Raw genomic sequence first — 27,513 nt, forward strand, 5'->3', positions numbered from 1 at the left:
TGTTAAAGTGCACAAGTACTGGCCTCTAGTAGTGGATTAAAAAGTAAAATAAAAAATTTGACTTGAAAAAAATAAAATGTGTGTATATATAATGGTAAATGGTAAATGGCCTGTATTTATATAGCGCTTTACTAGTCCCTAAGGACCCCAAAGCGCTTTACATACCCAGTCATCCACCCATTCACGCACACATTCACACACTGGTGATGGCAAGCTACATTGTAGCCACAGCCACCCTGGGGCGCACTGACAGAGGCGAGGCTGCCGGACACTGGCGCCACCGGGCCCTCTGACCACCACCAGTAGGCAACGGGTGAAGTGTCCAAGCCGGGGCTCGAACCGGCAACCTTCCGATTACAAGGCGAACGTCCAACTCTTGAGCCACGATATAAGATATACGATATAAGATAATAATTTTAAAAAAGTGTTTTGAGTAACTGCTAAAATATTTCACTGAGACAGAACTGGAAACATCAGCCTGATAGTGGAGGGGAAGGAAATGTTGGTCATGAATTGTTCTGTGGTGGGGGTGACTGTGGTGATGCATCAGTCTGAGACGTGCTAACACTAACATTACTGTTGCTAATGTGGCTAAAATAATGTTTAGGCCGAGTTCTGATGAATTAGCCTGTTGTGGGATGGCGCCAGTGGCATGGATGGAGTCTGATTGGATTTGTTAGAGCTGAAATTTCAATAAACACACTGTCGTTGTTGTGGTTGTTGTTGTGGTGGGGTTTTTTTGTTTTTTTTGTTTTTTAATGTGTTGTCTGGGCTTCTTATTTTCACTCTTGCATTGTTTTTTTTTTTTTAGGATCTCCTTGGATAGAAAGCCACAGGAAGCTGTGTTGGTGCTGAAAGTTCAAGATTCGGTAACCAGCATGGCGGTGGATTGGATCCACCAACTTCTCTACTGGACCAGTATAGAGATGGGGTGGGTTAGCGTGGCCTTTCTGGATGGTTCAGCTCATCGTCGGCTCATCGCAGGGCTCGACAAGCCCTCCGCAGTGGCCGTGGATCCTCTCCGAGGGTACGAGGCTCTGGGATTTTGCATTTCATTTTAATGGTTAACAGCACAAGATAAGGAAAAAAAAAATGCTTCACCTGTGATAAGGGGCTGTTGCATCATGGTTGTTAAATAGCAATGATTGCATTTCAAAGCAAAGAAGCTAAAAGCCAGCACGTCACGCTGGAGCTGGTTAAACATTTACACCTTTACTTGTCCAGGGAAGGGCAGCACATTACAAAACCCTACATTAATACTGTTTAAATGGTGTTTAAGCATGACTGTGTCCATGTCATGCTTGAAGGCATTGAATTATTCAAATAATACATTCTCTTCCTTGCTTTATGCTAGTAGGTCCAACCACTTCCTTTAGTTTTGCATATTTCTTTTTGCTTGTTTCGTCTTTATTGAAGTGTTATTTGTTGGCAAATAGCTTGTCTCCTAAATTAAAAAAAGACATCACCAAAAGGTAAAATAAGTCTTAAAAATCAAAGCTACAGAAGATCAAAACATGGGTGCTTTTATTTTCTCAGGCTGCTTTTCTGGGCAGATTGTGGTGTCTCCCCAAAGATCGAAAGTGCCGGTTTGGACGGCTGCGACAGAAAAGCTCTGGTCACTTCCTCAATACGCCAGCCTGTAGCCATCTCTCTAGGTACGTTCTGACATTCAAATTAATTGCTGTCAAACTGGCATTATTTAGAGAAATCAGAGGAGAGGAAAAACATCTTCGTCCTTAAATTAGGAACAACATGAGTTCATTTTTCTGTACTTCAGGCAGAAGTCAGACCTTCAGTTCGGAGCATTTGAATATATTTATGTTGAGTCACTTAGTGCTGGTATTCATGTTGCACGTTCCCTTAGATATGCCTCGGCAGCTGCTGTACTGGTTTGATGAGGGAATGAGAAGAATCTCAAGAGTAAATCTAGACGGTCGTCAGCGTAAAACGGTGGTGGAGTCTAACGGCTATCTAGACCGAGCGTTTGGACTGTCTGTGTTCGAGGTACAAGAATTACATTATGGTCTGTGCTGCCTGACATCCTGTGTCAGACCCGGGGGGCAACAACAAATGCATTTTAATACTGAAGGCAGCTATATGCAAGGAAACTAAATGCAGTGCATCCAGAAAGGATTTACAGTGCTTCACTTCTTCCACTTTTTGTTATTTTGTAGGCTTATTCAAAGTGCATTCAATTCATTTTTCACCTTAAAACCCAACACACAATACTCCTAACACAACACGCATGCGACAAAAGTGCCTAAATTTCCACTAAAAGATCTATTACTTGTGCCATTGGCTATCACTGAGAAGACATGCTGCTTGCACATTTCACCGGTGCTTGATCATTCCCCTTTTATAATTTCATCACAGCTGAGTTAAAGAGTTCAGCAGCAGCAGCAGCTGCAGCTTAAAACGAAAGAGAATATTTGGCCTGCACCACTTGCTGAATTGAAGTGTGAATACTTCCTGGATATACTGTATACAAGAAAATCACTTCATGATGAGATATGGAGCTTTCTTCTTGCATGCAAAGCCCGATTTCTGCTGTGTGCTGCTAAAGCTTTCCCTCACTGGGTTTCAGGGATTTGTATATTGGAGTGACGAAGTTACGCGGTCCATTTGCCGAGCAAACAAACACAACGGCAGAGACCTCCAAGCACTTCTGTCTAACGTCACCTCACCAGGTGGTGTGCTCATCATACAGCCTGTTCTCCAACCAAAAGGTATGCCCAATCAAAAAGGGACTTCTTCACACTGTAGGTCCCAGACTGATAACTGTTGCTGATTTCTTCTAAGGACCCTCTGTTTGTGGATGTCCAAGGGCAGTTTGCCATCACAAGTGTGTCATTGACTTGCTGACCCAGGGTCCAAAGTTCAGCTGTGTTTCTCCAGAAATAGGAAGAAACAAAACAGAGGAAATTCCTGCAATCTCCCGTTCAGTTCCTGCAACAGCTTTATCGGATCCTACATTTTTGGGAATCCTTTCTCTGATTGGTAAGAACCTGTCAAAGTCTCAAAACATTTAAACAAATCAGATCCATACTGCACATGAAAGGTCGTCTTTCATTAGTAGCGGCACAAATTTTTCCACCAGAGTCAATAAAATAGAATAGAATAGAATAGAATTCAACTTTATTGTCATTGCACATGCACAGGTACAGGGCAACGAAATGCAGTTTGCATCCATCCAGAAGTGCTTTAGTGATATAGATATATTACAATATATATTAGCAATAATATAGATATGTGAGTATATTACAGAAATGGGTCTATTATGGTATGTTATAATGTACACGGTATGAAGTATGTTGTGAATATTCTATAACTATAAGTATGTACAGGCTGTAGTGAGTACAAGCTATGTACAGGATATGAACAGGATATAAATATGAAAAACTATACAGAATATGAAATAAATAACTTTACAGAATCTGGGATATACAGCTATACAGAAATGGGAACTATGCAAGTTGTAAACAGTTGTAGGATTAAAGATTATCGAATGTACAGAATGATTATTTACACAGAGCTATACAGTAGTGCAGTTAAGATAAGTGAGGGTGTAGATAGTTTCTACAGAGGCTATATAAAGTGCAAAAATGAATGGATCATTGATTTTCTTTTAGTTACAGTTTACCAGAGTAATTAGTAATCCAATAAACATGCAACAGGTCTCCATTGGTCATCACAGGGAGATGCACCAATCAGGCCTAACATTATGACCACCTGCCTAATATTGTGTTGGTCCCCGTTTTGCTGCCAAAACAGCCCTGACCCATCGAGGAATGGACTCTACGGTCCCCAACCCCTGCGCCACAGGCCGGTACCAGGCCGCGAGAGTTGAGGCCCGGGTGTGAAATTTATGGTTTTCAGGGTTTGTTGTTTGTTTTGTTTTTTGTTATTGTTAACTCTCTTTCCCTGGGTCTTTTCCCGTGTTGTAGTTGTGTGTCTTATTTTGAAATAAATATTTACCCGTTACCATAGCGACCAGAGAGCATTAAGGGGCAGAGAGCTACTCTCGATGCTGTTGATGCATTTCAGGAGGACACTGCTAATAAAGTTACACAATTACAGAGTGATTTGGCATTTATTATTATATTTAAAAAATACCACAGTTTTTGTCTTGGTCGTGTCATTTTGTTTTGTTGTATTTATCCTGTAAGTTGCGAGGTATGACCTCCATGGATCAGACTTGTCCAGCAAATCTGAGAGATGCTCAATTGGATTGAGATCAGTGGAATTTGGAGACCAAATCAAAACCTCAAATTGTTTGTTGTGCTCCTCAAACCATTGCTGAAACATTTTTTTATTTTTTATTTTTTGCTTTGTGGCAGGGTGCATTATCCTGCTGAAAGCAGCCACAGCCATTAGGCAATACGGTTTCCATGAAAGGGTGGACAGGGGTCAGCATGGGTACCGTGACTGGTTTGTGTCTCTGCAGCCTCATATGCACCTAACTAATGCACTGTGTATTCTGACACCTTTCTATCAGAACCAGCATGAACTTTTTTGACAATTCGAGCTACGGTAGCTCATCTGTTGGTTTGGACGACACGGGGAAGCCTTTGCTTCCTACGTGCATTGATGGGGCTTGGCCGCCCATGACCCTGTCACTGGTTTTACCATTGTTCCTTGCTTGGACCACTTTTGATAGATACTAACCACAGCAGACCCGGGCCACCATGACAAAATGTTCACTTGTTCCCTGATAATATCCCACCTCTACCAGATGCCATAATAAAGAGATAATCAGTGTTATTCACATCACCTGTGTGGTCATAATATAATGCTTGATTACATGTATGAAGTCAAGCTTGCAAATGAATATCTTTGCAAAAAATGCTTATATGAATGTGCGTGAACGAGACCTGTTTTATAAAAATGCCCAAATTTAGTAGAAAAGCAAAATAAGAAGCATTTCATTTACCACACATAAGTAAATGTTTTCAAGTTTTTATGAAGCGTTGTTAATCCAAAGGGCTTTTTCCACAAGTGTTTTTCCATTCATGCAGCCACCCATTTGTCCACTCAGTGGAGGTAATAGAAGTGACATCATGCATGACTTCAGCTTCTATGTCATGTCTGGAACTCCAAAAAACTGATGAATTTCCTGTGTGTGTTTCCAAGTGTTCCTCAGTGTCCTGCTGTTGGGAATGGCTGCATGGTGGTGGAGGAAAGAATTCCAACCTTACAGATCTCTCACTGTGCAGAGCTTCTCCCTGAAGGAATCCCAGGACCCCCTCGTCATTCAAGAGCCACCAATGGGTTCAGACACACGTATAGTCAAGGTGAGAGGAGTTTTGAAGGTAAAACCAGTAGTTTGTGTTTGTGTGCACATGTGAGAGATACAGCTAACTGCTTTACATGTTGTTTTCCCACTTCATGGCTATCTTACACCCTCTGTTTTATCTTTTTTAGGACAATAAGATGCAACCCTCACTAGCAAAAATGTTTTAAAATTTCTTTTTCACTGCTCCCAGTGATTTAATAATCCTGCAAAAACACATCCAAAGAAGGAAACTACATAATAAACAATAAAGGGAAACCATAGCTATTGGGCAGGTAGCATGCAACTGCAAACTGAACCTGGACCCACATGCACGTGCGTTAAGCCATATAAGTCGTATTTTCAAATGTTTTTGTCATTCCCATTTTTTTCCTGCACACAAAAACAAACTGTTCATTGCGTTTATTGGACTATTCCTTAAAGAAAACGCCAAACAAAAACCGGCATTTCCCCCAGTGCTTTACATCCCTGATCTTTACCCAAGTGTCCAGAACATATGGTCGCAGTTCTGGTGATACGATTACAAAATCGATCATCGACCTGCAGCCTACAGCGTCCTGGTGCCACGTGCACTTATGCACACTCTTATGTTCAAACAAGGTGTTTGTTATGGCCAAACTGTGATTTGCACAGAAGTCCAATAACAAAACACCGCTCTGGTTCAGATCAGGGAGGCCGTTCCTCCCAATCACGCCCCTCTAGGTCTCGCTGTCGTTACCCACGTGAGCATTGAAGTCTCCCAGTAGGACAACAGAGTCTCCAGGTGGAGCACCTTCCAGCACCCTACCCAAGGACTCTAAGAAGGCTGGGTACTCTGAACTGCCACTCGGCGCACCCGGCCACCAGACGCTCGCCCTCGAGCACCCTCCCCGGGTCTGGCTCCAGGGTGGGGACCCAGTAACCCTATCCCGGGCAGGGTGAACTGTTCCCTCGATGGTCTTTTCATAGGGTACTTCTGAATCGCTCTTTGTCTGGTCCCTCACAGGACCAATTTGCCATGGGAGACCCTACCAGGGGGCAAAAGCCCCCGGACAGCATAGCCCCTGGGATCCCTGGGACACACAAACCCCTCCACCACGATAAAGTAGCGATTCACGGAGGGGTGCTATCTAATCTAGCAGTTCAATTGAAGTTTAGCTATACAGCCCCGTATCACAACAACAGTCCCCTCAAGGCGCTTTATATTGTAAGGTCAAGACTACAATGTTACAGAGAAGACCAAAAATCAGATGACCTCCTATAAGCAAGCACTTTGTGACAGTGGGATGGAAAAACTCCCTTTTAACAGGAAGAAACCTCCAACAGAGTCACTTAAAGCACATAGTTAGGGCTGGATTATCAAAGAGAGAGCTGGTTCCACAGGAGAGGAGGCCTGAAAGCTACTTTTAAATGCCCTGAGAACCACAAGCAAGCCTGCAGTCTGAGAGCAAAGAAGTAGAGCTTAGGCTTGCATTAACGTCTAAAGAGGCCTGCTTTGCATGCTCGAAGGAGCGAATTAGTAGATGTGAGGGAGTATATTGTGGCTAATGTGCAGGCTTCTCTTATTAGAGGAAACAGGATTGTCAAACAGCACAATGTGTTATCATAAGGTCCCTGACTCAGCCTTTAGTAGCCCTGAACAATGTTTTCACTATAAGGAGGCTGGCTAAGATCATCCCATTTATTGGAGTCCCCCCCATTATACATTTATGCATTTGTTTGTTTTTGGCTGGGCTCTGCTTGCTGCTTTGACTCGAGCCGCGTTCAGTAGTGATACACAGATCAGGGGTTGGGTTAATGTGGATTGAAACCTGGTGATCCTTCTTCAGTTATTTCATTACAGTCAGTCAAATCTTATCAAGCCACTGTATATGTGTGCATGAGGGTGGGAATGCATGTGTGTGTCTGTGTGTGCCAGTTTGTCTGTGTCTATATGTCAGGTTGGGTCTTAGACTCCACCTCTCTGGGAACTCCCAGGCCCTCCAAGGCCTATCTCCCCTCACCACACTCCCTGCCGGTGACTGATGCCCTCAGGGGTCAGTGCATTGGTGGTTCTTGGTGTCCAGGGCTGGGCACTCAGGTATGTACCAGCTCACTCCCGGTGGCTACCTGGCGGGGCCTGGCGCCTGTTGCTCGGTCAGGCCTCCTCCGGGGTGCGGGGGGCCTCCGGCCTCTGGGCCTGCGGCTCGGTTCACTCTGGCACAGCTGGCTGCCGGCAGAGCCGGCGGGCACGCCGGTGCAGCCACCTCTAGCTTCTGCTCGGTGGCTACTGGGTGACGCCTTGTCTGGGGATCCTCAGCCCTTCCCATGAGGGTGGCACGGATGCCCCTCCGGTGGTCCTCCTTGGGCTCTCGCACTCTAAGGCCTCTGGATGTCTGGGGCCTGGATCTCCTCCATGCCTGCTTCATGCCCTGGGGGATGGGGCTATGGCTCGCTACATCCTCTTGCAGACCATTACATGTGGAAACCATTTGAATACAAGCGCGCTGATCCACACAGGTATGCACACGGGTGTTTACTGCTCGTAGACTTAAATTACACCTTTCTTGGCTGCTACTTCAAAACACATTGTGCGCTGTCTGTCCTGCGTGTTGCACAACAACATCGAATATTTAGTATTTACTGCTGTTTACACTTAGCTAGATTAATGCGATGGTGTTGTGTTTAGTATGTTGCTTTATCATTAGTATACAGAAATACTAATGATTATGAAATTACTGCAACCCATCATCTCCAGAGGTTACTCCTGTGCATGACCATTAGTATATTTATGCTTTATTTGTCAGATTTTTTTTACTGTTTCATCTTGAGAAGTGAGACATTTTTAACATTTGAAAAAAGAAAATAACACAGTATTCCACTTTCAAATGGATCCATTTCATTCATTCACTTGAGTACACTTTGAACCTTAAAGATCTGGTATAAACAACAGTTTATTGTGACCTTATGAACATCCTAGAGTTGCATAATGTGACTTTTGGTTTTATTGCAGAATAAAAAAATAAAAATAAAAATAAAAAAATAAAAGAAAAAGCCACTGTAAGCAGTTCTGGTGAAGAAGAGTGGATTTCTTTGAGGGTAAAATTGGGACGGATGACAAAAAACCTAGTGCTTCTAAATATTGCTCCTTGCTCCTAAATGTTTCATGTGTGTGTTGTCCTTGAATTAAGCTGTGGTAAGTGCAGCAACTTTCTCTTTTGGTAGTTTAAAAAAAACAGCCTCGTGCTTCTGAAGCGACGCAATCAACAGGTGTTTCCTCCTCAGGAAAAACACGCACACACGCATGTCTTACTATTAAGATTTGAAGCCAGCAACCTCAGATTTTCTAATTTGCATCTCAGCTTTTAAAATAGTTAGAAAGAACTGCAAATGTGGGCTGTTTGAAAGGCTTACAGAATACATCCGTTAAGCTACAGTTTCTTCCTCCTGTCTAGACTTTAAACTGACACAATCACAATATAAACAAACAGGCTGTCCCATCAATGAGTTTCTTTTGTTTGTTTATGTGGAATTTATCCTATAATATATAGAAACACAGTTTGACTCACAAGTTAGAGGCTTATCCCATGCAGCAGGTTGACTAAGTCGTGTTTTCTTTGCTGCCAGGAAACTTTGCTTAAGCGGGACTTGGACGGTGAGTGAAGGTTTGACACAAGTGATCAGCTGACTGGGTTTCTCCCGGTGAACCTGGTGGTGTTTTAACCCCTGGCAAAGACCTCAGAGCTGACAGGACATCAAGGCTGCAAGCAGGCCCGGCTGAGAGTTCCAACTCCCCTGGAAGTTTAAATCTGTGATCTGGGATAAATATCTGCATTTGAAGAGGAGGAAAGTCCTTCACTTTTCAGGATATTTTTCACATAGCTCTCGCAACTCACTTTGTTTTTGTTAAAGTCATAGTTTATTTACTTAATGGTGAACAAGCACATCCAGTTTCTTTTTCTTTAAGTATGTCTAAGAAATGTTCATCAGGTTAACTGTTAAGGTCTTCACATTTCCATGTGAACTGAAGACGAGGTGAAAATATGTGTATGAAGGACACTGGCAGTGAGATCGTTCTGATAATTGACAACACAGTTTGCTGGTTTCTTTGATATGTTTTGCACTTTTGATCAAAGAGAATGAGCAAACTGTAGGATGAGGTTTCACAGATGAAATTATTTAGTCACTAATATTTGTTCATATTTGTATTTTAGTTTAGTTGCATCGTTTTACTGAATGTTTTGAATACTTTTTGCCTCGTGTTCAATTCACCAAACTTAACTCCAGCAGTACTACAAGTTTTACTTCCTCACATCAATCAGGAATCAAGCGAGCAAAATGCGTTAATTTAATAGACATTTAGTTTGGCACATTTTAAAGAGCATCACCAAATGTATGCATGGTCCTGTTTACACACTTGGTGTGAATCCTGCAGGGTACAAAGTGCAGAAGGTCACTCTTGTGTGTTTTCACAGACTGGATTAAAGCTGAAAGTTAAATATTGATCTAAAAAATCCATCCCTACCAGGATGTTTGTTTTTTGTTTTTAAATGGTCACCTTTTTTTTTCTTCATCTTAGTTCGATAAACTTTTGAGAGCTTTCCTCAGTGTTAGACCGCTTTCCTATTTTCTACAATATAACATCAACTATCTAGCAGCCACTTTTGTGCAGCACACGTTTTATTACCAGTTCAGAAGCTGGCTGAGTTAAATATTTCAACATTCCTAACCCAGCTCATGGCATCATTTGGAATCTCAATTCAGTTTAAAGTGACCTTAAATAAATACATAAAGGGCTTTTTTTCTTAGTCTATTACCAACTGTTAGAAAACCTATAACTGGTTTGGGGGTTTCTTCATGTTTTTGTTTGTGTGTTGATGCGGTTATGGTTGATGCTGTTGAATGGTTGACATGCCTTATCTGATTTCAGTCTCTTGATTTGTTTTTTCTGTTGGACCTTAAAAAAAATATCTGTTGGTACAAACTGCTGACTTGTATGGTTAGTATTTATTTTGGTGGGTTTATTTATTTTGCAGTAGTATTGTAGCTGCTTTAGTGCTGTCTCTGTACTTTACATAATTCTGTTAATTGCTGTAAATGAGTCAAATAAAGAATTTTATGTTTTCCTACATTTGATGTTTTTGCATTTTGGCTTCATTGCTCTCTGCATGGAAAATATGAAAATGTTAGCTAATCCAATTGTGAAAAACCACCAGTTGTACTATATGTCAGGAGCCTCCTGCACCTCTGTCTGCACTGCAATGATCTGTTTTAAGTAATAACTCCAAACAGACCTGAGTTCACTGTGTTTGTGCGTTTATGTTTGCCTCTTTTAACTATACACTCGCTGGCCACTTCATTAGTTACACCTAGCTAGTACCGAGTTGGACAACTTGTTGCTTTCAGAACTGCTTTAATTCTTCATGGTACAGATTCAACAAGGTGCTGGAAACTTTCCTCAGATTTTGATCCATGTTGATACAACAGCATCACACAGTTTGTGCACATCCCAAGAAGCTACAACATAAGAAGCAACAATACTCGGGTAGGCTTTGGTGTTGTAAATGATGCTCAGTTGGGACTAAGGTGTCCAATGTGTGCCAGGAAGGTCTGCCTCACACCATTACACCAAAACCACCAGCCTAAACTGGTGATACAGAGCAGGATGGATCTATGCTTTTGTTTTGTTCACACCAAAGTGACTCTACCAACTGCCGTAGCTTGCCTCCACCAGTGTGTGAATTCAATTCAATTCAATTTTATTTATATAGCGCCAAATCACAACAAAAGTCGCCTCAAGGCGCTTCATAGATACAGAGAAAAACCCAACAATCATATGACCCCCTATGACCAAGCACTTTGGCGACAGTGGGAAGGAAAAACTCCCTTTTAACAGGAAGAAACCTCCGGCAGAACCAGGCTCAGGGAGGGGCGGGGCCATCTCCTGCGACCGGTTGGGGTGAGAGAAGGAAGACAGGATAAAAGACATGCTGTGGAAGAGAGACAGAGGTTAATAACAGATATGATTCAATGCAGAGAGGTCTGTTAATACATAGTGAGTGAGAAAGGTGGCTGGAAAGGAAAAACTCAATGCATCATGGGAATCCCCCGGCAGCCTACATCTATTGCAGCATAACTAAGGGAGGATTCAGGGTCACCTGGTCCAGCCCTAACTATATGCTTTAGCAAAAAGGAAAGTTTTAAGCCTAATCTTAAAAGTAGAGATAGTGTCTGTCTCCCGAATCCAAACTGGAAGCTGGTTCCACAGAAGAGGGGCCTGAAAACTGAAGGCTCTGCCTCCCATTCTACTTTTAAATACTCTAGGAACAACAAGTAGGCCTGCAGAGCAAGAGCGAAGTGCTCTAATAGGGTGATATGGCACTACAAGGTCATTAAGATAAGATGGGGCCTGATTATTTAAGACCTTGTATGTGAGGAGCAGGATTTTGAATTCAATTCTGGATTTAACAGGAAGCCAATGAAGGGAAGCCAAAACAGGAGAAATATGCTCTCTCTTTCTAGTCCCTGTCAGGACTCTTGCTGCAGCATTTTGGATTAGCTGAAGGCTTTTCAGTGAGTTTTTTGGACATCCTGATAATAATGAATTACAGTCGTCCAGCCTGGAAGTAATAAATGCATGAACTAGTTTTTCAGCATCACTCTGAGACAGGATATTTCTAATTTTAGAGATGTTGCGCAAATGGAAGAAAGCAGTCTTACATATTTGTTTAATATGTGCGTTGAAGGACATGTCCTGGTCAAAAATGACTCCAAGGTTCCTCACAGTGTTACTGGAGGCCAAGGTAATGCCATCCAGAGTAAGAATCTGGTTAGATACCATATTTCTAAGATTTTCAGGGCCGAGTACAATAACCTCAGTTTTATCTGAATTAAGAAGCAGAAAGTTAGCGGCCATCCAGGTCTTTATGTCTTTAAGACATTCCTGCAGTTTAACTAATTGGTGTGTGTTATCTGGCTTCATGGACAGATAGAGCTGGGTGTCATCTGCATAGCAGTGAAAATGTATGCTATGTCTTCTAATGATGCTGCCTAAGGGAAGCATGTATAATGTAAACAGAATTGGTCCTAGCACTGAATGCAAGAGTGAATGTGTCAGGGGTCGACATTTGTTCAAACACAAGTAAGAGAAATGAGACAACTGCAGACCGACTCAGAGTGTAATTAGAAAACGTGCGCACGGGTGAATGTCTCTCTGAGAAGACACACACACCGAGCACAGGCTCGCTTGCTTTATTTATAAGGCAAAAATGGGTTACATAGTACTTCCTCTTTTAACTGTCAGGGAAGAGGTTAAACATTAAATCAGCTTATCTGATCTTTCACACACTGGGATAAGAATACAGAAGTATATCATGCTTTATCTGACATCACAGACACTAAAGGAAAAGAATGCATCATTATATCATGCTGTCAAACATCTCAGACACTGAGGTAAGGAATGCATCAGTTTTCCTTTAACAATAGACTTGGTTAGGTGATTCTTCAACAATAGGCTTGGTTATGTGAAAATATATGAACACACAAAATATAAGGCATACTTGGTTAAAATATAAGGTTTACTTGGTTAGAATATAAGGCTTACTTGATTATATTGTTTTATAGAGATTTGTATAATGTAGAAAATCTCTAACAGAATGAATAGTGGCATTGTAAAGCGCTTTGGGTGCCTTGAAAAGCGCTATATAAATCTAATCCATCATTATTATTATTATTTTGCAGCAGAAATAGAAACTAGATAAAGCCTCTGTGGTACAATAGCATCAATTTCCTGTTATTGACTCATAGGAGTGGCATCCTGTGTGACTATTTCCATCCCAGCAGCTTGAAGCAGTCTGATTATATTATTACCTCTAGCATTAGCAAACATTCTCAGAGAACTGCCGCTCAATGGATGTTTTCTCTTTATTTGGACCATCCTCTGTAAACCCTAGAGCTGATTTTGTGGGAAAACCACAGCAGATCAGCATCTTCCCCGTTCTGACGCTCAGTCTGAACTTCGGCAGCTCATCTTTAGCATGCCAAACATAAGTGGAAATGGCTGCTGTCTTAAATGTCGCTCTTACCGTTCACTCATGCAGCATGCAGCATGTTCTGCCTTATTAACTGGCAGTAACTGAAAATATAATAACTGTTGGTGTCTAATGTCCGTAACATTACAACAATTTGCATTTTAGCAAAATGAGGCTCGTGATGTCACAGACATTATGTATAAATTAGAGATGGAATCAACACGTCACAATCATTCATAAAATCTCGTTGTAGTTTCTTATTACACACTTGAAAAAAACTGATTTTTGCCTCCAGCTTTAAGAGTTTTTCTCGATTTTAATGAGGTCAGAGGTTGAGATGCTCTTTCAGTAATTCCAGCATGTATCAAGACTGTAAAACATGACTCGACTTAAATTTTATTTATAAAGAATATCTATTAAAAAAAAAAGAAATGCTGTACAAAAATTAGAATGAATAGAGAAAAACAAAGCAAGGGAATAGATAAGAAATAAGTAAAGCACATGTTAGTAGGTGCTAAACAGAAAAAGGCACCGAGGCTAGGATGAGCAAAAATGTGAGTGAGTCATCTTTAGTTTTAGGTCTACAGGACCACATTCTGTAGACATACATCCTGTAGTGGTATACAAACAGGAGGACCTTGAAATCAATTTTAAACCTCACTGGAAACCAGTGGAGAGAAGCTAAAACAGATACGATATGATCTCTTTATTCGGGCGCATGTGAGAGACCTAGCAGTAATATCTTGAGATGGGGGACAGAGACTGACAGGAACCAGTGTAAAATGAACTGAGCGTGAGTTATTCTGAAATCTTAAGCTTCTCCGTGTCTGGTTCTGACTCTGGGAACTGATAAAAGACCGGATCCAGATGACCTGAGGGATCTGGATGGTTCATACTGGGTCAGGAGGTCATTGATGTATTTTGGTCCTAAACCATTCAGAGCTTTATAGGCCAGCATCAGAACTTTAAAGTCTATCCTTTTTTGCTCCTCCCCTTTGTGAGTGTGGACACTTCATCTCTTTGCTCTTGAATGCTTTGCTTCTTATATTGATTTTTATGCTGATTTTTTCCCTTTTTTCCGTGTGAGCTTACCTGCGATAACTTCTGGACACTTGTAGATCATTAGGACTAGAGTGTTCTTAACAGAAACAGCAACATTTTATGGTTACCTTATCCTCAGCGCTCCGTGTGTCTGTGGCCTAGACACAGCTGAAGTCTGATTACAGCGTCTGGGCACCGAGCAGCCTCAATAGCCTGGAAAGGTGCTAACCGCTAGGCTAACTAGCAACAAGATGCCTTCCCTCTCCACAGATGACTACCACAGCCTCCTGCAGAAGATTGCAGTACTGGAGACAAAAATTCATCGCTTAGAAGTAAACGTGGAGGTAAATGGACTGTGTGGAAATGAAACAACCTTGCCTTTGATTCAAAACAATGGTGATGAGCAAGCTAGTACACAGCTAAGGAGCACAGATAACATGACCAAGAAAGTAGACTGTGCATTATTATAAATCCTCAAGTGATAATCCCCCCTTAGACTGTCTTGGTGCAAAACCAAGACATAAATCATGTCTCCTGGAAGGGGGAGGACGTATCACAGGCAGGGCACAGCGAGCTGAAATCTCTGAAACCGACTGGCCTTCACTTCCTACGAGACAGAGAAGCTCTTCTACCCCTGTATACTGGAGGAAACAGGACTGGACAACCGTGAATAGGAAGGTTAACAACAAACCTCCAAAACAACTGAATGTGAAACTGCAGAACAGATTTGCTCCACTATCAAAGGACCCTGGATCTATATCGGACAACCATCCATCTAAAAGCAGCGAAATAAGGTCTGAAAATCTGTTGAAAAGTGAAAGGCCACAGGGAAAGCTAAAGGCTAGGCCTGAAACTCTGATTGTGGGTGACTCTGCCGTAAAGGATGTACAAATGATGTGCGGTAAGAACACTAAAGTCCTCTGCTTTCCTAACGATATGGTCAACAACCTGAAGGAGAGAATTCTTCAAATTGCAGATGAATATCCAACTGTGACAAACATTGTTCTGCATACAGGGTCAAACGATGTGTCCAAACAACAGTCGGAGGTTCTGAAACGGGACTTTACTGGATTATTAAATACTGTAAACTCTCTGAATGCAGCTGTATTCATCAGTGGACCTGTACCGCCGGTCAGAGGAGGAGACGAGAGATTCAGCAGGTTGTTTACACTGAATAAATGGCTTATATCAGCATGTGCTGACCACTCAGTGCATTTTATCGACAACTTTAATATTTTTTGGGAACGCAGGCATCTGTTCAAAGCAAATGGATTTAATTTTAACAAGTCAGGGGTGAAACTGTTCACCTCCAACTTGTTTTATTCCATACGTCATCCATCCGTGCTTGGTGCCAAGGCTGAGATAAACGAGGAGTTATCTCATAAAGAGGAACAAACAGTACTCCAAGAACAGACAAAGCCCAGCAGAAACCTTGAGGAGGAGCTCCATTTGCCCCCACCCGGGAAGAGCCTCAGAAAGGAGAGACATCCATGGCATCTGAGGAAGAGCCTCAGAAAGGAGAGACATCTAAGGCAAGAAGAGGGGTCCCTATTTGCCTCCAACTCTCTCAACAACACCAACGACCAGGACAAGGGACCACGACCTTCCCCAGTCCCCCAAACCCCTGACAGGCCATCACCCTCCTCCCCCTCCCTTTCTCCCTCCTCCCCACACCTGAAATTCACTGAGGAGATGATGGAGCGGGTCAATGCTGGGCTCAGATCTACCCCCCGTCCCAATCCCTTTTTGTCCCCCATAAACCCCCCACCAGAGCGGCCAAAGGTTCGCCATCGAGCCCCACCCTCAACAGAGCAATCGAAGTCACATTGCCCAGCCTCGCCCCCCTTAGTTCCTCTTCATGCCCTGTCTCCGCAGTCTGATGCGTGATGTGTGAAGGGTCCGGGCTGTGAGGATTATGGCAGTGATGACTTTTCCCAGGAGAAGCTGGGACCCTGTTTACTAGAAGGTTTTAAAATTTCTGTACTTTTAGGTGACAGGAGACATGTGGCCTGGTCAAAACACAGAGAGCTGCACTCTAAAAGATCTTTAAACATAGTAAACATACCTTGTGTGCCACAGACTGCTCCCAAACACGAGGGGACAAGTAATACCTCTAAAACACTTAAGTTGGCTTTATTAAACATTAGATCTCTAGCTGGGAAAACATTTTTAATTAATGATTTAATCACTGAGCACAGCCTTGATTTTATGTTTTTAACTGAAACTTGGTTGGACCAAAGTAACAGTGGAGCTGTTCTCATCGAGACGACCCCTCCTAACTACAGTTTTATCAGTGAGGTCAGGGCGAGCAGGAGAGGAGGAGGGGTTGCTGTCTTATTTAATGAATCATTTCAATGTAAGCAGCTATCTCCTGGAAGTTTTCAGTCTTTTGAATATGTGGCTTTACAGCTGAAGGCCCCATCCAAAGTTGTGTTTCTTAATGTTTACAGGCCTCCCAAATACTGCACAGACTTTTTTAATGACCTCAGTGAACTGCTGTCTGTGATCTGTGTTGATTTTGACTGTGTAATTATTGCTGGGGATTTTAACATTCATGTGGACAACCCTCAGGACAAAGGGACTAAAGACCTGAGTAACACTCTGGGCAACTTTGGGCTGACTCAGCATGTAACAGAGGCCACACATAATAGAGGACACACTCTTGACCTACTGATCTCCAAAGGCCTGAGCATTTCAAAGGTTACTGTGTCTGATGTGGGCCTGTCTGATCATTACTGTGTTTTCTTTGAAAGTAAAATCTCAGCCCACACAAATATATCAACAACAGTGATCACAAAACGGTGTATAACTGAACACAGTAGTGCAATTTTTAACCAGGTCTTCCCATTAACACCTGACCTGCCCAGAGGGTCAGTCAATGAGCTCGTCAATAGCTTCAATGCTAACATGTTAAATGTAATGGACACTATTGCTCCCATTAAGGTGAAGGTTATCTCTGGAAGGAAAAAGTCTCCATGGAGAAACTCCACACTGGTGAAAAATGAAAAAAGAGAGTGTAGGAAAGCTGAGCGCAGATGGAGAAAAACAAACCTCCAGGTTCATTATGACATTTATAAAGAGAAACTTCACAATTATAATTTACAACTGAGGAATGCAGGGAGGTCCTACTTCTCTGACATCATCACTAAAAACAGCCATAATGCTCGGGTCTTATTTTCTACAGTTGACAGGCTAACAAACCCTCCTGTGTCAGTGGCAGCTGAACTTCATTCGACCATGGCCTGCAATGACTTTGCCAAATTCTTCACTGAAAAAATCCAAAAAATTAGACAAGCAATTGGTACATCAACAGCAGATCCAGGATATGTACTGTGTCCACCGAAAAACTGTTTAAACACCATGAAACAGTTTCAACCTATTAACAGCAAAGACCTGGAGGACATCTTAGGTCAACTGAACTCCTCCTCCTGCTGTTTAGATGTCCTGCCAACAAGTTTTTTCAAAAAGGTCTCAAAGACTTTAGAGTCAGACCTGTTACAGATCGTCAACTTTTCTTTATTATCAGGTGTGTTTCCAGAATCACTAAAAACTGCTGTAATCAAACCTATACTGAAAAAGGACAATCTTGACAAGACACAAATGAACAACTACAGGCCGATCTCAAATCTCCCATTTTTAAGTAAGATCATTGAAAAAGCAGTTTCCCAACAGCTCAGTTACTTCTTAAAACAGAATAATTGCTACGATGCCTTCCAGTCAGGTTTTAGACAGAACCACAGCACTGAAACCGCTCTGACCAAAGTGTTTAATGACATATGTCTGAATACAGACAGTGGAAAAATGTCAGTCCTAGTTTTACTGGATCTCAGTGCAGCATTTGATACAGTTGACCACAACATATTACTCAAACGACTGGAGAACTGGACAGGTCTTTCAGGAACTGTACTAAACTGGTTCAAAACATACGTAGAAAACAGGAAATACTTTGTATCAATAGGTAACTTCACATCTGAGCAGACAAGTATCACATGTGGAGTTCCCCAAGGTTCCATCTTGGGACCCCTTCTGTTTAACATCTACATGCTGCCACTGGCACAGATTATAAAGAACAACAAAATAAACTACCACAGCTATGCAGATGACACACAAATATATATCACAATGTCACCAGGAGACCGAGGCCCTGTACAGGCTCTTGGTAAATGCATTGAGGAAATCAATGACTGGTTGTGCCACAATTTTCTCCAGCTAAACAAAAACAAAACTGAGGTAATAGTCTTTGGCGCCAAAGAAAAACGATTACAGGTCACCAGAGAACTTCAATCTATACATCTAAAAACCACAAACCAGGCGAGAAATTTGGGTGTAGTGATGGATGCAGACCTAAACTTAGAAAAACACATTAAGACAATAACAAAGTCAGCTTACTATCACCTCAAGAATATATCAAGGATAAAAGATCTGATGTCTCAACAGGACCTGGAAAAACTAGTCCATGCATTCATCTTTAGTAGGCTTGATTACTGTAACAGCATCTTTACAGGTCTACCTAAAAAATCAGTCAGACAACTACAGCTCATTCAGAACTCTGCTGCTCGAGTCCTCACTAAGACCAAAAAAGTGGACCACATCAGTCCAGCTCTGAGGTCCTTACACTGGCTGCCTGTCCGTCAGAGGATAGACTTTAAAGTTCTGATGCTGGCCTATAAAGCTCTGAATGGTTTAGGACCAAAATACATCAATGACCTCCTGACCCAGTATGAACCATCCAGATCCCTCAGGTCATCTGGATCCGGTCTTTTATCAGTTCCCAGAGTCAGAACCAGACACGGAGAAGCTGCATTCAGCTTTTATGCTCCTTATATCTGGAACAAACTCCCAGAAAGCCTCAGATCAGCTGAAACACTCAGTTTATTTAAATCCAGGTTGAAGACTCACCTGTTCTCAGCTGCATTTGAATAAAGCACCAAATCCACACTTTAAGCTTAAATTTCAAAACTTACATTTAACTACTGATTTTATCTACTGTTCTGATTTTATCTGTTTTGATTTTATATACTGTTGTTTGTTTGTTTGTTAATTAGTTAGTTAGTTTATTTGCTTGTTTTATTCAATTTTAAATCATGCTTTTTATTTGTTCTTGTTTCTAATGTCTCTGTAAAGCACTTTGAATCACCTTGTTGTTGAATTGTGCTATACAAATAAACTTGCCTTGCCTTGCCTTGCCTAAATAAAAAAAAAACCTTTGATGGAACTGTTTCTATTTTATCTTCATCCAGCTGAAGAGGCTCACGCCATTCGAGGTCTTGCAGAAAGTATTGTGAAGTGATGTCGCTTATGAAACATTGTTACCTTAGTGAAATTGTATGTTTCAAGCTTCTGGTTGGCCAGCACATCAAACACACCTGTCAGTACGTTTAGAAACATCATCACTCACTGCACCACTACCAACTCCATGTTTCCAGTTTGTGTTATGTTTGTAGTATTCCGATAAAGCTGCCCAATCCCCCTCTGTCCCTTGCAGATTTCATCTTGTGATCAGTTCACTGAAGTGAGATAAGTAGGTTAGCAGGAGAAGGAGAAGATCACGCTTAGTTAATTAAGCTGAGAGATTACTCTGTGTCACAGTGAGTGGTAGAGAGTGCAGAGGCAAAACAGAATAGCTTGGTAGTGTCTCTTTAATATGAGGGATTTATTAGAAGTCAGTATTTTAAAACTATTCTTTAAGTGTCTGTGAAGTGAGGACAGCAGTTCCTGCAGCTCTGATGTAGGATTTCAGGTCCTCAGCAGTTTGTGTAATCTCATTTTTATAGCCACCTCAACACAACACAGCACATAAGCCATCAATCTAGGGCAACACCCAGCTGTTTTTTTTTTGTGTGTGGTTGGGTGGGTTTTTTCAGATAGCCAAGTGAACTATTCACCAATGGATTACATTTTACACAATCTGTCTTACACATATACAGGATTTACACACCCTTTTTTATCTAACCAACGAGTGTGTGTTGGTAGCAACACAGCTGTCTCATGACAAATGTAGAAGAGACTTATTCCTAGTGTAGTCAAAGCATGTTTTAAGTTTCACATCCACTTACATTCATAAATAATTTACTAAGTCAGTGAACTAGTTCAAACCTCATCAGTGTAGCATGCAGAGAATGTAACCACCCACAGTCTATCCTGATAACCGTGCTGCATTGTGCTCATTTTGTGTGGGAAGATTTTTTTCTGCTTCAGTGGACTGATGTGCAGTTTAACTGTAAGTGCACACGTATATGACAATGGTTGGTTGACTCTGTCTGAGTGTGGTTCTGCTGGAGGTTTCTTCCTGTTAAAAGGGTGTTTTTCCTTTCCACTCTCACCAAGTGGCTCCTCACAGGGGTTCATTGAATTGTTGGGTTTTCTCTGTATTTTTGTAGGGCCTTTGCTTTACAATATAAAGCACCCTGAGTCAACCGTAGTTGTGATTTGGCGCCATACAAATAGAACTGATAGCTTCTTCTTTGCATTATAGAGTTTTAACCTGTATCTGAATGGCACTATGAACTGTGTTCACAGACAGTAATCTCTCTCATTTAATGCAATGCCACCTGAGGGCCCAAAGATCACAAGTATTAGCCTTGTCCCTTGTGGACAGAGATTTCTCCAGATTCTCTGGACTTATTGACAACAGTACGTATGCACTGTAAAAGAGATATTCAAAGTCTCTCTTAATCTGAAATTGCTCTCTGATTTGTTGTTGTTCTTTTTTGCAGATTGGTGAGCCTCTGCTGATATTTGTTTCTGATAAACTCTACATCTCTAAGATGCTCCTTTTATACCCAGTCGTGTTACTGATGTGTTTTTGATTAACCTAATTAGTTACAAAAACTCATCTTTTTAAACTTGCTTTTGGTTGATTTTTATTTTTGTTTTAGCTTCTGTGAAGCACTTTGTGATTTTTGTCTTGAAGGGTGCTATATAAATACAACTTTACTTACTTGTTTTGCAGAAATTGAAGAATTGGACTGCATTTTATTAAGGCTGATAAACCTTGTTGGGTTCAAGACAAAGATACTGAAGTTTTGATGTCAGGTTAACTCTAAGTTATTTATGTAAAACTCCACATTTCTGCCATCTGTGCTGAAGACTGTAGAGATGACAGTGGACTTCAGGAGACATCCTTCAACACTGCTCCCCCTAACCATATCAGACAGCCCGGTGTCAATTGTGGCGATTTTCAAGTTCTTGGGTACCACCATCTCCCAGGACCTGAAGTGGGAGACCAACATCTCCTCCATCCTCAAAAACACCCAGCAGAGGATGTACTTCCTGATACAACTGGGGAAGTACAGTCTTCCACAGGAGCTGCTTATCCAGTTCTACACTGCAGTCATTGAGTCTGTCTTGTGCTCCATCACAGTCTGGTATGGAGCAGCCACTAAACAGGACAGGAGCAGACTGTAGCGGACTGTATGGGCAGCAGAAAGGATCATCGCCGCCCCCCTGCCCTCCATCCAGGATCTGTACCTCTCAAGAACCAGGAAACGGGGAAAATCATCACAGACCCCTCACACCCTGGACACAGACTTTCTCTACCTGCTGCCCTCTGGCAGACAGTACAGAAGCCTGCAGACCAGGACCACCCGACATAGGAACAGTTTCTTTCCCCTCACCATCTCCCTCTTAAACAGTTGAACTGTCACACTGCTCACACTGCCAGACTGCAACTGCACCTTATGTACATTCTGTAGTATTCATTCCATTTCATTTTATCCTGTATTTTATGTGTATAAAATTTAGATGCTGTGATTTCAATATTAATTTTAAAAAAAATGACCACTGAGGGTGGCACAGTGGTGCAGTGTTTAGTATTGTTGTCTACACGTCAAGGAGGTTCTGGTTTTACACTTCCTGGTTGGCTGAGGCCTTACTGCGTGAGGTTTGCTTGTTTTCCCCGTACCTGCGTAGGTTCAAAATCCTTAAAGCAACTTTGTTTACTAATCCTGCCCTCCATGCCCCTCCCACCTAAATATACAACTACTTAAAGGCACCTGGAAAGGTCCCAATGAGATTAAATGGATAAAATCCCTGCTGCTTGTCCTGATCTTCTGGTCGTAAAGTCCAATGTGTTGTCTTTGCTGTAACAAACAGAGGAAATTCCTTCTGTCCCCTAACTTCCAGGAGTCACCATATCAGCCACAGCTGAGCCATCAAACAGGAAAACCCCGTTTTCCCTGGGATGTCAGAAGTGGCTGCAGGATCAGATATTCGTGGATTTACCATGTGTTGATTACATCCCTTTCTCAGAGTCTTTCTTTTAATGGTTGTTTTCCTCTTTCTGTTCTGTTGCATTTCCTGTCTTGGACCACAGCTGATATGGCTTGCTCAGAGAACGCTCAGCTGCAAACATGTTTGCAGAGCTCCTGCTATAGTGTCAGCTCTCTCTCAAAGTGCACAAAGGGTAATAAAACATTCCCATTTTCTCAGGAAAAAACAGCCAAAGCGTGGAGCTCACTGAAGAATCTGGACTATCCTGGGATTAAAGATGACTGCCCTAAAGGTGAGAAGACACCCAAACCCCAGCAAAACATGAACTTAAATGTAGGAGGGAAAGTGTTTTACATTCCAAGAATGTGTGCAGTTAGATATCCTAACACTCGAATAGGTTCCTTAGCTCTCTGCCGGGACCAGGCAAAACTCCTCACCCTCTGTGATGACTACTCTGTGTGCAGCAACGAGTTCTTCTTTGACCGGGATCCTGCCTTCTTTCACCACATCTGCCATTTCTATGCAACCGGAGTGCTTTGGATCATAGTGGAAATGTGTCCCATCAGCTTTGAGGAAGAAATTGCATACTGGGGCCTGAGCCTGAAGGACACACAGCTCTGCTGTTGGATGGTGTTTCAGGAGAAGGTAGATGAGTTGAAGGAGAACCTGGAGGTGGAAAGAGAACTAATGGCTGAGGTCGAGGTAAAGTACAATGATGATTATTTCAAGGACATGATGTTTGGGGACGTTCGGATGACTATGTGGAACATTGTGGAGAATCCGTACTCGTCAACTCTTGCGAAGACTTTCACTCTGCTCTCTAACCTTTTCGTGCTCTTGTCCATCGCTTCAATGTGTCTCAACACTGTGGAAGAACTACAGTCGTACAGAATCGATGACAAAACCTACATGGAGTGGGGAGAGATCGTCACCATTGTGTTCTTCACCTTTGAGTATTTGATTCGTCTCATCACCACTCCTGACATTGTATTATTTTTGAAGAGCGGACTTAACTTTGTGGACATGGTTTCAGTCATGCCTTATTTTGTCCAGATCATCTTTGAAGCCTTTACTGACTCCGAGGATGTGAGTGCACAAGAAGACCTCAGGGCCATGGCCCGGGTCAGTAAGCTCAGCCACGTCCTCAAAATTGTCAAGTTGCTGCGGATCTTTCGGATTTTGAAGCTAGCCCGCCACTCGACCGGCATGAGGGCCTTTGCATTTACTCTGCGGAGGTGCTACCAGGAGGCCTATTGCATTTTTCTCTTTATCGCCTTGGGAATCTTCACATTCTCTGCTCTTCTGCATTCAGCAGAAAGGGAAACCGAAGGCTCTCCCATCAGCAGTATCCCGTACGCCTGGTGGTGGGCAGCAGTAAGTATCACTGTCTGTAGCTATAAACTCCACATCTCCACGTCTGCCTTTGACTTTTTCTTTCTAAGCAAACATCTGCCTATTATGTGCGCTAATAAAAGGAAGGTTCAACACCAGCCGGCCAGGCTTCTACCTTTCTACCTTTAAAAACCCGCCTTCCAGCCAAATGGCTTTTAGCTAGGCTTTAGCTTCAGCCAAGTGGAAGCTAAATTGGCTAGTCATTCATATGTAAATTAGGTTGTTATCTGGGAATTCTGGAGGGGAGTGGGGGTGTGTGAATGAGGGGGTGGGGGAGCTGCTAAAAGCTGTGAACTTCCTTTTGTGTTCGTCTTGATGCATTCTCAATCATCCAGGGAAATAAATCTCCAAAAGTCACCAACTTGGAGTGTTTCAGTTTGCCATCTTAGGGAGAAATCAACAGACATGGGTGTATGTCCTTTGTTGCTGAGATTTATTGATAAAAACAGTACAAAAAACCAACCATTTGTACACATATTTACAAATAATAATAAAAAGTGAGTGAGTACATTTCAACATTTTCAGCAATCACTCACAATCCTGGCACTGCCATGGTATCTGTAGTCTGCATTTCCAGTGTGTGGGGATCATTTGTCACCAACTACATCACGTGCTACAACCCTGGTCTACATATCACCGTTGATGAACAGCTTTTCCCATCAAAGACTCGGTGTTGTTTCCTGCAGTATATTGCAAGTAAACCTGACAAGTTTGGGATCAAGTTTTGGGTGGCTTGCGACCTAAAATCCAAGTACATTTGCAATGTCTTCCCATACCTTGGCAAGGACCCCAATCGTCCCAGTGGGGAGAGACTTTCTGAAAATGTAGTAATGAGGCTGATGGAACCATTCCTAGACAAGGGCAGAAATGTTACCACGGACAATTTTTTCACATCGCTTTCACTTGCGCAAAAACTTCTTAGACGGAAAACCACCATCCTCGGCACAGTCAACAAGATTCGCAGGGAAATTCCTCAATCCACTAGACAGACAGATCGCAATGAATTCACCACTCAGGTATGTTGCAGGTCTTTTGTGGTTCTATGTTTATGTGTTTCATTGTGTGTAAAAGGGCTATGGAAATAACAATTTATCTTATTTCTTAGGTGTTTTCAACCTCTGCTGCCACGCTGACGGCGTATGCGGCCAAACGGAAGAAGACAGTCTATATTCTTAGTAGCATGCACAGCGTGGTTCAGACTGATAACACTACCAAAAGGAAGCCAAACACTGTCTCCCTTTACAACAAAACAAAGTGTGGCGTGGATGTGATGGACCAGATGGTTCGGGAGTACACTGTCCGCAGAGGAACACGGCGCTGGCCAGTTGCCGTGTTTTATAACATGATTGACATGGCAGCACTGAATGCACATGTGCTGTATCAAGCATGCACCGGGACGAAGGAAAGACGGGTGGACTTCCTGGTGGAGCTTGCAAGAGAGTTGGCTCACTCTCATGTAGCTGGGAAGAAGGCAAGAAAAGAACAGTTGCTTTGGACACAACCCTCCACACCTAGCCCTGGAAAGAGAGCCATGTGTCAGGTCAAACACAAATGCAAGAACAATCATGCCACTGTGCGATGTGTTCACTGCTACAGATACACATGTGGTAAATGCAGAGATACCATGGCAGTGCCAGGATTGTGAGTGATTGCTGAAAATGTTGAAATGTACTTACTCACTTTTTATTATTATTTGTAAATATGTGTACAAATGGTTGGTTTTTTGTACTGTTTTTATCAATAAATCTCAGCAACAAAGGACATACACCCATGTCTGTTGATTTCTCCCTAAGATGGCAAACTGAAACACTCCAAGTTGGTGACTTTTGGAGATTTATTTCCCTGGATGATTGAGAATGCATCAAGACGAACACAAAAGGAAATTCACAGCTTTTAGCAGCTCCCCCGGACAAACAAGGAGGCAGTTGGCAGTTAGAAATTAGCAATCATTCTCACACACCCACTCCCCTCCAGAATTCTCAGGTAACAACCTAATTTACATATGAATGACTAGCCAATTTAGCTTCCACTTGGCTGAAGCTAAAGCCTAGCTAAAAGCCATTTGACTGGTAGGCGGGTTTTAAAGGTAGGTTTTAAAGGTAGAAAAGCCAACTGGCTGCTCTCGGGGGCTCTAAGTGTCAAAGAAATGTGTACTACAGCACCTAACCCAAACCAGCCGCTTATTTCCTTTTGCAGTCTTTTTTCACCTACCTACTCTTCCCCTGAGCAATAAGTTGAACGTTCTAACACCTACAAGTGTGACTTTCACCTGTCTAGAAATGTAAATACTCTCTAGATCAAAGGTTATTATTCCACTACTTATTAGTCAAACACAGAAATTAATTGATTTTCACAAATGTAACATGCAGTGATCTGTACTTATGTTTGGCTTAAAAAACTAAATTCTTCTCAGCATTTTTTTAGTCTATTTGCATAAATTTCTTAAATGTCATTTCATGAAAGGCAAACCCTGCCCAAACTGTTTTCTCATAAAGAATTAGAAGATGGCAATCCTAACACTGGTCAACGGAAGTGGTCTGCTGTCTGTGCTTTTTCTTAAGTATTTTGACACCTGCTAGAGCCACAAAGAGGCTAGGGTGTAGGTTTTGATGGAAGAAGCAGCATGATTGTACAGAACTGTCCAATAAAGTTACACATTTTAATGTTTATACTTGCACTGCAGACTTCAGATAATGTCTTTGTGTTGCTTTTGAAGTGAAATTAAACAAGTAAGTGTCGATTCAGCAGACATTTTCAAGGCCAGCTGTACTACTTGTTAGTGTAAACTTTTAATTCATTCTTAGAATCAAAAATAACTCTGATAGGATTTTGTTTCCCCTTTTCTCTCTCAGGTCAGTATCTCCACTGTGGGCTACGGGGATGTGGTTCCTGTAACTATCCTGGGCCGCATCGTGGCCTTTGGATGCATTACTTTTGGGATAATCCTCAACGGCATGCCGATTTCTTTCCTGTTTAACAAGTTCTCTGATTACTACAGCAAACTAAAGACCCAAGCTTACAATTCTACCTCAGTCCAGCGCCGCTTTCAGCTTAAGAAGAGACTCAAGCGTAAAATGGATGCATGGTTCCATCCCTTTGAAGAAGATGACACCACAGCCCAATCCCCATGCTAAGTGCATCTCATACATGACCACTGTGTACTGTGAACGTGCTGCAGCCTCAAGCTGCCTTCAAAAGTTAAAATGTGGTGCAAAAAAATTAAACCTAGCACATGTGAACGAGGGCAGGAAGAGGAAGTGGAAAGTTTCTTTGTACTGATGCAATTTCAGGCCTGGTAGTTTCACAACTACCACATGCACCACTGTTTCTTTTTCATTTTGTATGTATCTTGTATGTAAGTAATTCATGCGATTGAAAAGGAGCCTGGATGTCCAACCCAGGTATTTTAACCTCAGGTGAATCCATCGTGATGCTTATCTTCCACCTGACACCAGTGAATTATAAATAATGAATGCCTGCCAATGACACCTTCTTTTTTAAGTATGTGTCACATGCGACTGCGACATACCAAACAGGGCTAAAAGGGGTTTCTGGTTACCATATAGGTTACACTGTAGATTTCCCGCTAAA

The 27,513-nt window shown here is 42.1% G+C and overlaps 2 protein-coding genes across 4 annotated transcripts in view; both read left to right on the forward strand.

The window, feature by feature from the left end:
* LOC309688623 (low-density lipoprotein receptor-related protein 8-like) overlaps nucleotides 1–10,379 on the forward strand; it is a 28,073-nt gene extending 17,694 nt beyond the window's left edge. Inside the window, exons 7-13 of the mRNA XM_082504494.1 lie at nucleotides 812–1,027; nucleotides 1,537–1,655; nucleotides 1,865–2,004; nucleotides 2,585–2,726; nucleotides 2,800–2,997; nucleotides 5,131–5,291; nucleotides 8,876–10,379. Coding sequence (XP_082360620.1) covers nucleotides 812–1,027; nucleotides 1,537–1,655; nucleotides 1,865–2,004; nucleotides 2,585–2,726; nucleotides 2,800–2,997; nucleotides 5,131–5,291; nucleotides 8,876–8,911 — 1,012 coding nt within the window. The 3' untranslated portion in view covers nucleotides 8,912–10,379. The remainder of the gene's footprint in view (nucleotides 1–811; nucleotides 1,028–1,536; nucleotides 1,656–1,864; nucleotides 2,005–2,584; nucleotides 2,727–2,799; nucleotides 2,998–5,130; nucleotides 5,292–8,875) is intronic.
* Nucleotides 10,380–12,420: 2,041 nt separating this feature from the next.
* LOC309689277 (potassium voltage-gated channel subfamily V member 2-like) lies at nucleotides 12,421–27,469 on the forward strand. 3 transcript variants are annotated; one of them, XM_082505567.1, is made up of 4 exons: nucleotides 12,421–12,700; nucleotides 20,839–20,956; nucleotides 21,272–23,904; nucleotides 26,775–27,469. In XM_082505567.1, exons 3-4 carry the CDS (start codon nucleotides 22,387–22,389, stop codon nucleotides 27,054–27,056), a joined length of 1,800 nt encoding a protein of 599 aa, XP_082361693.1. In that variant the 5' UTR covers nucleotides 12,421–12,700; nucleotides 20,839–20,956; nucleotides 21,272–22,386; the 3' UTR covers nucleotides 27,057–27,469. The 3 variants fall into 3 exon arrangements, with proteins under 3 accessions (XP_082361693.1, XP_082361695.1, XP_082361694.1); XM_082505569.1 differs by lacking the exon at nucleotides 20,839–20,956 and having other exon boundaries at nucleotides 22,634–23,904; XM_082505568.1 differs by lacking the exons at nucleotides 12,421–12,700; nucleotides 20,839–20,956 and adding an exon at nucleotides 20,472–20,539.
* The last annotated feature ends 44 nt before the right edge of the window (nucleotides 27,470–27,513 follow it).

This window comes from Aulonocara stuartgranti, assembly GCF_965226115.1.
Source record: "Aulonocara stuartgranti genome assembly, chromosome: 15".
Classification (NCBI taxonomy): Eukaryota; Metazoa; Chordata; class Actinopteri; order Cichliformes; family Cichlidae; genus Aulonocara; species Aulonocara stuartgranti.